The 8,481-nt window shown below is 50.4% G+C and overlaps 1 protein-coding gene across 6 annotated transcripts in view; it reads left to right on the plus strand.

Moving 5' to 3' along the window:
• The window catches only part of trio (trio Rho guanine nucleotide exchange factor), a 119,547-nt gene that overhangs the window by 39,916 nt on the left and 71,150 nt on the right, over nucleotides 1–8,481 (plus strand). For 3 of the 6 annotated variants that reach the window (XM_086538679.1, XM_086538678.1, XM_086538680.1), the window contains one exon: nucleotides 2,303–3,230. The exons of the other annotated variants lie outside the window; for them this stretch is intronic. In XM_086538679.1, the coding sequence (XP_086394805.1) occupies nucleotides 3,209–3,230 (22 nt within the window). In that variant the 5' untranslated portion in view covers nucleotides 2,303–3,208. The remainder of the gene's footprint in view (nucleotides 1–2,302; nucleotides 3,231–8,481) is intronic. 6 annotated transcript variants of the gene reach the window in all.

The raw sequence follows: 8,481 nt of genomic DNA on the forward strand, positions 1-8,481 counted from the left end.
AAACGTAGGTAGGGAAATGCACATGCGAGCCTCACAAAGCATTGCCTCTAGTCTCGCACACGCACGCACAAGTACACTCCCGAGGCCACGCCCGCTTGCACAGTCACACAGACAGGGACACTCACGAAGAGGCGGGGGCTCGGCTGTGTTCACACACTCACACATACGAACGGAATCATGTACACGCACACACTCGCAACGAGTGTGATTGTATCTCTCTCTCTCGCTTGTCTCGTCTCTCTTCTCTCTCTCCTTTCTCTTCTCTCTCTCTCTCTCCTACTTCTCTCTCTCTTCTCTCTTTTCTCTCTCTCTCTCTTCTCTCTCTCATTTGCTCGTATTTCGTATTCTCGTGTCTTTCGCGTTTGTTTTGGTCGTATTGCTTGTTCAAACAAACCTTAGCCAGATTATTTGCGATCTAATGGTGGGGAATAAGGGGGTAAACGAGGCCAAGAAGAAGAGAAGACAGGAGTTTCGGCAACAAAGGCCCTTCGATAATTCTTTCGCTCACGTCAACCACACACTTGCCTCCTTTTCCCTGTTTCCTCTCCTGTCCTCTTACCTCTCCAGCCCCGCTCACTCTCGCCCGTCCTTCAGCCCACTTCTCTGCAGCCTTCTAGCGTCATCTCCTGCCCGCCTTTTGCAGCTCCCTCTTTGCAGCTCTCTCAGACCCCTCTCTCGCCCCGCTCCCCTCTCCAGCCCCGCTCCCCTCTCTCGCCCAGCTCCCCTCTCCAGCCCCGCTCCCATCTCCTGCCCCGCTCCCCTCTCTTGCCCAGCTCCCCTCTCTTGCCCAGCTCCCCTCTCCAGCCCCGCTCCCCTCTCCTCCTCTCCTGGTCCGGCCCCCTCCCCTTTCCTCCTCTCCTGGTCCGGCCCCCTCCCCTCTTTCCTTTCCTCTCCATTTTCCTCTCCCCCTCCTCCCCTCCTCCCCTCCTCCCCCTCTTCTCTCCCTTCGCAGTCACTCCCCGCCACCCTCCTCACATACCCTCGCCCACATACCCGCCTCCCCCTCCTTTCCTCTTGTTCTAACCCTCGCCCAGAATCCCCACTCCACCCTGCCCACCCTCAGCCCACCTTCTCACCGACCCACATACCCACGCTGCCCTTGTCTGGCGGGAAACATGTGTAAGGTGATCTGGGGATTACCGCTACCCACCCTACCCGTCTTGGAACTACTACTACTGCTGTTGCTACTACTGCTACTGCTACTACTACTACAACTGCCGCGACAGCTACTGCTGACTCTGCACGATATATTCATTCTCTCCCCGCCTGTCTCATCGCTTCCCTGTCGCCTCTCTTTCGATTTTCCCCTCTCCTTTCTTTGCTCTCTTGGATTCCCTCCTCTCTCCTTTCCTTACCCTTTAGGAAAGGAGAAAGGATATATGTATATATATATATATATATATATATATATACATATATACATATATATATATATATATATATATATATATAGAGCGAGAGACGAGGAGAGCGGAGAAGGGGGAGGATATAGTTATAATTAGAGAGAAGATAGAGAGAGAGAGAGAGAGAGAGAGAAGAGCGAGAGAGAGAGAGAGGAGAGAGAGGGAGAGGAGAGAAGAGTGGGTGGGGAGAGATCTTGATAGGAGAGGGTGGAGGGGAGAGAGTTGTTTCGGATTTTACGAATGGAGTTGTATTTGAGAGGAAGTGGAAGGTAAGAGAGATCCCAGTTGTAGATCCAAGGGAAAGAAAAAAGAGGAAAAGGGAAAAGCGGATGAGGAGTTTTTATTTAAAAATAGAGGGAAATGAAGAGAAGATGATAGAAATATACGATGGGGAGAAGTGACCAGGGATGGCAAATCACGAAAAAAGAGGTGATGAAAAGGGGAAAAAATACACTCCTGTACCGGCATATGTACCGCTCGTGTTGGAGGAGGTGGCCTCTTCAACGCTCGCTGTTTGTGCTGTAAGGTGACCTGTGCCCCGGCCACGCCGCGTCACCCCCACCCCCTACTTATATACTTTGTGAAGATTTTATTTGTGTGTTTGTGTATAGTGCGCCCGCACACACACACACACACACACACACACACACACACACACACACACACACACACACACACACACACACACACACACACACACACACACACACACACACACACACACACACACACACGAAAGGTATATGCAAGTATATTCTGTTATTTGTTTCTATTTACTGTCTATGAAGAAACGGATATGCTAAATGTCATTCTATGATTCCATTTGTTTGTTTGTTTGTTGGAGGAGGCGCTTCACAAGCCCGAGATTACGTCATTACATGCTTTGTCTTGTGTTTCAGCGGTGACCCTGTGATGTAGCGTTGACCAAATGTGATAACTTTATATGAACCTTGGGTGCTCTTGAGACGAACTTCCATTCATTTTGTTTTTGTTTTCAAAGAATTTTTATACGAAGAATATACCCTTTAGAGTGTAGTAGAGAAGAAAGTGTCTATTAAAGGTATCGTAGACTGTCTGTAGTGAAGAAATTGTGAAAGGAAAAACAAAAGCAAAGAAAAATAAGAGGAATGAAGACTGACGGAGACGTAGTGTAGAAAGTGTATGATAATGAAGATAAGAAAGCTTTGATGATCTACGAAGTGTCTTCGAGAAAGTCATTCTGGTTGATTGATCCCGCACTGAAGTAGGCCTATGGCGAGACACTGCTTTTCGAATGGTGACTCGTGCTTGGTGCCAAAGATCTGTTGCTTGAGTGCCTGCCTTCATGCACACTTTTTTGTGTAGTGTAGATCTGTTTATACATATAGATAAATATATTTAACATAACACGTCGTGAGGAATTTGTTTACGGGCATTAGCCTCGCCGTGAGATATAGGTAAGCCTTACTGAAAAAACGCCCAAAAAAGTAGGCCTACGTACATGACGTATGTAAGGTTGGAGGTCGAATGGCGGTGATTCTTGAGATGGAGGTTAGTCGTCAGTGAGTCAGTCGTCTGAGAGTCGTCAGCCTTAACCAAGCCAAGTGGAAGTGAAACAGAATTGATGTTGGAAATGTATGAAAGTTGCATTTGGTGATGACCTTGGACTATGAACAGGTCAACGAGGCAAAGCCTAGGCTCTGTGACTTGACCTGACCTGCGCCTTGGGTGTTGCATCCCCAGCGCCGGTTGCAGGTGGTGCAACTTGCAATCTAGACCACCAGGAAAACGAAGAGGAGAGGGGGACTCAACGACCGGACGCCGAGATGTCGCTGCAGTCGAAAACAGGTGAGGATCGGGTGAAGAATGGCATGACGGAAGTGAGGGAGGGAGGGAGAGAGGGAGAAAGGGAGAGACAGAGGGAGGGACGGAGGGGGAAGGATAGAAGGAGAAAGGAAAGGAATAGAAAGGAGAGGAAAGAAAAGAAAAGAGAGAAAAAAAGAAAGAACGAACGAGAGGGGAGAGGAAGAGAAAGAGAGGGAGGAGGGGGAGACGGAAAATAAACAAGGAGCGAGATTGGAAGGATAATGAGAACAGGAAAGAGACGAAGGAGAGCATTAATGAAGGGAAGGAGATGGAGCCACTCGAGGTAAAGAGGCTGAATGAGGGAGCTGGAGGGGATATTGTGAGGTTTGAGTGGGAGTGGGGTCGAGGATGAGAGGGAGGGGGGTCAGGGCGAGGGCAAACTTTAAGGCAAAGATGAGGGTGAGGAAGATAGGGGGGGATCAGGGCGAGGGCGAGCGTGAAGCCAAAGATTGAAGGGTAAGGGAGAGTGTGAGGATGAGAATGAGAGTGAGAGTGGGAGGGAGGGCGAGAATAAATGTGAGGATGAGAGTAAGGGTTAGAGTGAGATTTCGATTTGAGGGTGAGGGTTGAGACTGAGAGAGAGAGAGAGAGAGAGAGAGAGAGAGAGAGAGAGAGTAGGAGGGGGATGATCGGAGAGGGATAGGAGGGGAGGTGAGAGAGAGAGAGAGAGATGGGAGAGGGGGGTGAGCGGAGGAGAGGAGAGAGGAGAGTTGAGAGGAATGAGAGAGAGGAGAGAAGATGAGGAGCGAGGATGTGAGGATGAGAGAGGGGTTGAGAGAGGCGAGATAAGGAAGAGAATTGAGAGGAGGGAGGAGAGAGAGAGAGAGAGAGAGAGAGAGAGAGAGAGAGAGAGAGAGAGAGAGAGAGAGAGAGAGAGAGAGAGAGACGGACAGACAGATATAGACCCGGTTCCATGAACGATTATTGGAACAGGGATGCACGCTCGTGACAGCTGCGTCGGGCTTATTTACTTCAGGTACCGTGTGTGATTCAGGGGGATATGCGGGTGGTTGTGACAAATGGAGAGAGAGGGAGAGTGTGAGTGTGAGTGTGAGTGTGAGTGTGAGAGAGAGTGAAAGTGGGAGTGGGAGAGTGAGAGTATGAGTGAGTGAGTGAGTGAGTGTGAGTGAGAGAGAGAGTTAGAGAGTTAGAGAGTTGGGGAGGGTGGAGGAAGGGGAAGATATGTTATAAAATAGAAAAGATAACAGAAGGAAGTGGCAGTCATAAGTACAAGAGAAGAGAAGAAATAAAGAAAGACAGAAAAAAAAGAAATGAAGGGAACAAGATCTTCAAAGAAAAGAGGCAGTTTTCGCATGACGGTTTTGGGCAAATACACAAGCGAGGAAAGGTTTATCCATGAGAATGGGTATTAATCCGAGCGCGATGGGCATAGTGGCGAACCAGAGGCGTGGGGGAGATGCGGGGAAGAGGGGAGGTAATGTAATCAAACTTATGGTGTAAAAATAACTCGTGTGTCGCTGGGATATCCTGGAGTTGCATCGAGGGAGGGGGATGGGGTGGGTTTTTCTGTAGGAGGGGAGTGGAAAGCGGAGTGGAAAGGGGGTAATGGGGAGAGAGGGAGAGGGAAAGGGAAACCGCAAGAAGAGAGTGGGAATTAGGGAATGGTCGCTTGTCGATGTCGATAGTGATGATGCAGAAAGAGAAGGAAAGAGGAAAGGAGGGAGAGAAAGAGAGAGAGAGAGAGAGAGAAATAGAGGAGTGGGTTGATTGTTGTAAAAGGGAATAGGACGGCACGGGAGCGAAATGGAAGATAGGGAGGGGTAAGGGAGCAGGAGGGAGGAGGGGAGGGAACGGGAGTACAGCTCGGAGTAGGAGGGGATGGGGAGGGGGGGGGGGGGGAGGATAAAGGGAGAGGGGAGGAGGGAAGGGGGGGGGGAGAAGGGGGGGGGGGGGGGGGGGGGGGGAGGTCTGGAGGGGAGGGACAAGAGAGGACTGCCAGATTAACAGGCTATTGTTGTTGGAAGCGGAGGGTAAGCAGTGTGTGAACGCGAGAAGGGACGGGGTTGGAACAAGGCAGAAAGGGGGGTGGCGGAGGTCGTGTTGAAGGACAGAGAAGAGGAGGAAGGGGGTGGAGGAGGAGTGGGAGGGGGAGGGGAAATTGGATAATGAGGGAGGTATAAGACCAAGAAGAAAGGGGCGATATTTTTCTTTTTTTATTGTTGGGAGGGAGGGAGGGAGGGGACTTGCTTGCGAAAATTGCCTGTGAACGCGCCTGTGAGGAACCGAGACTACCTGGAAGGAATCGTCGTGGAGGAGAGGTCTCAGCGCGTGGAGTGGGGGGAGAGAAGGGGGTGTAGACCGAGGCAGAAAGAGCCAGCGAAGGAGGAGAGGAAGGCTGGCGAAGGGAAATAGAGGGCTCGGGTGGGAGTGACAGGCAGGGCGGGCGAGGTGAGCTCCCTCAGCTCCCGCAAGGATTTAGTGCCTGCAGGCGTCACGTCCCGCGGGACGGATGTGAGCAAGAGCTCAGGAGGGAGATTAGTATGTAGCGGCGTGACTCATGACTCATGCCGTCTCCGTCCTGGGGCACGCCGGGGCTGCCGCGTCTCTCGCTCCAGGGCACCGCTTCCGACTCGGGCTGCGTCTGTCGCTCGCCCCCGCCCCCCTCTCTCTCTTTCTTTCTCTCTTTCTCTTTCTCTTTCTTTCTCTCTTTCTTTCTCTCTCTTTCTTTCTCTCTTTCTTTTTCTTTCTTTCTTTCTCTTTCTTTCTTTCTTTCTTTCTCTTTCTCTCTTTCTTTCTCTCTTTCTGTTACTTTCTTTCTCTCTCTCTCTCTCACTTTCCCTCCCTCCCTCCCTTCCTCTCTCCCTCTCTCTCTCCCTCCCTTCCTCTCTCCCTCTCTCTCTCCCTCCCTCTCTCCCTCTCTTTTTATCGACGTCTTCCTTTTCTTTCCCTCTCTCCCTCCCTCCCTCTCTCCCTCTCTCTCTTCCTCCCTCTCTCCCTCTCTCTTTATCGACGTCTTCCTTTTCTTTCCCTCCCTCTCTCTCCCCCTCTCTCTCTCCCTCTCCTCCCTCCTCCTTACATTCTCTCCCCCTCTCTCTCCCCCTCTCCTCCTTCCTCCTTACACTCTCTCTCCCCTTCCCCCTTCCTCTCTCCCCTCCCCCCTTCCTCTCTCCCCTCCCTCTTTCCCTCTCTCCTTCCCTCGCTCCCTCCCGCGTACCCTTCATCCTTATCCCTCTCTATCTTCCTCTCTTGCTCTTTCCGTCCTTTACTCCCTCCCTCCCTTTCTACCTCCTTCCCTACCTTCCCCCCTATCTCCTTCTCTATCTCCCTCCCCATCTCCTTCCCTGCCTCCCTCCCTACCTCCATCCTTATCTCCCTCCCTGTCATCTTCCCTGCCTCCCTCCCTACCTCCGTCCCTACTTCCCTCCCTATCTCCTTCCCTGCCTCCTCCCTCCCTATCTACTTCCCTATCTCCTTCGCTGCTCCCCTCCCTATCTCCATCCTTGCTTCCCTCCCTACCTCCGTCCCTACTTCCCTCCCTATCTCCTTCCCTATCTCCTTCCCTGCTCCCCTCCCTACCTCCCTCCCTATCTCCTTCCCTGCTCCCCTCCCTACCGTCCTCCCTATCTCCATCCCTATCTCCATCCCTACCTACCTGCTTCTCTACCTCCTTCCTTCTTTCTCCATCAATCATTCCAGCGCCTTCCTCCTCATTCCATGATAGATACGTAGCACACGGGCGTGGACACTTCTAACCTTGCAAACTGTTGAATAATACTGAACTTCTGGAACCTCCTTCATCCCCCTCCCTCCTCCTTCCGTCCCCCTTCCTTTCCCTACCTTCTCCTTTTTCTCTTTCTTCTTTCTCCCTTCCTTCTCCCTTATTTCTCCCTTCCTTTCCCTTCCTCCCCTCTTCCTTTCCCTTCCTTCCCCCTTCGTTCTCCCTTCCATCCCCCTTCCTCCCCCTTCCTCCCCCTTCCTCCCCCTTCCTCCCCCTTCCTTCCATCTTCCTTCCCTCTCCCTTCCCCCTTCGTTCCCTCCCCCTGCCAACTGAACAACTTCCATGTGAACATCTGGCCTGCCTTTCTCCCCCCCCCCCCCACCTTTTGTTTTTTGAACAGATTTAAGAACACGTTTTGAATTCCAGTGCTATGTCAGCGAAGTGTATGTGTGCTGTGTGCGTGACTCGCCCCCCTCCCCTCCCCTCCCCTCCCATTCATCCCCCCCCACACACACCCAAACACATATATCCCTGCACGCCCTCCCAACGACCCCTTAAGGTTCGTTAATTAATCCTACGTCGGGGTACTTGCTTTTTTATCATCATATTATTGCTCTCATTTGAGTTATTATTATTTTCAGTCTCTTTTTTTTATATATATATATACTCACGAGGGATTGTTTTTGTTGTTGTCTCTCTATTTTGTTGTTGTTTTTGTCTTTTGCTTTTCGCCATGTTGCGTAATTAGCGTTTGTGTTTAGCTGACTCGCTCCCCGTGCATTGCTTCGGGTTAAGAGTATCAGCAGAGAAGGAGAAGGGACATCCCATTAATTTTTGATTATTATTTTGGTATTTATTGGGTTTCTGGTTTATGCTCCCTCCGAAAGCAGGCTGTGTGTTTAACCTTCGTATCAAATTCGGACGGTTTAGTTTCGTTTTGATTGATCGCGTGACTTTTTTTTATGGTCTTGTTTCATGATTAGGTGTAGTGTGTTTGTATTGGAAGGCTGTTGTGCATCACTTCCTTTGTCTCTGTCTAGCGATATATCTACTTGCCTCCTTCTCTTTCTCTTCTCCTTCTCTCACCCCTCGCTGTGTCTATCCATAAGGCTTGTCTTTTCTTCTTTTTTTTTCTTCTCTTCATTTTGTCTTATCTTCTGTTCTCTTCTCTTCGCGTTTCTGCTCTTCTCTTCGTGTCCCCTCTCTTTCTCTTCCCTCACAGCATCCACTTTCTCTCACCATTCATCCCTTCCTCTTCTCCTGTATTCCCCAGTCTTTCTCTATCACTCCTTTCTATTTCCAGCTCCGTCCCTCTCCCTTTTTCCTTCCTCCTCCTTTTTCTATGTTTTCAAAATGAAAAATCAGCTCGCTCTCTTTTTAATTAAAACTTGACATTTAATTAATAACAAAATTTGTTGTCATGGCTGCTGAAAAAGAGCCAGTCTTGGTAAAGGTGTCGTTTTCGTTCCGTAGAGTTATGTCCCTCTCACGATAGTTGTATTGCGTTACTTCTTCGTCCATTACTGAGCGGGTGAGGGGGAAGGGGGGGGGGGT

This window comes from Penaeus japonicus, unplaced genomic scaffold (genome assembly GCF_977035675.1).
Source record: "Penaeus japonicus unplaced genomic scaffold, GWHDUDI00000001_assembly GWHDUDI00000007, whole genome shotgun sequence".
Taxonomy (NCBI): domain Eukaryota; kingdom Metazoa; phylum Arthropoda; class Malacostraca; order Decapoda; family Penaeidae; genus Penaeus; species Penaeus japonicus.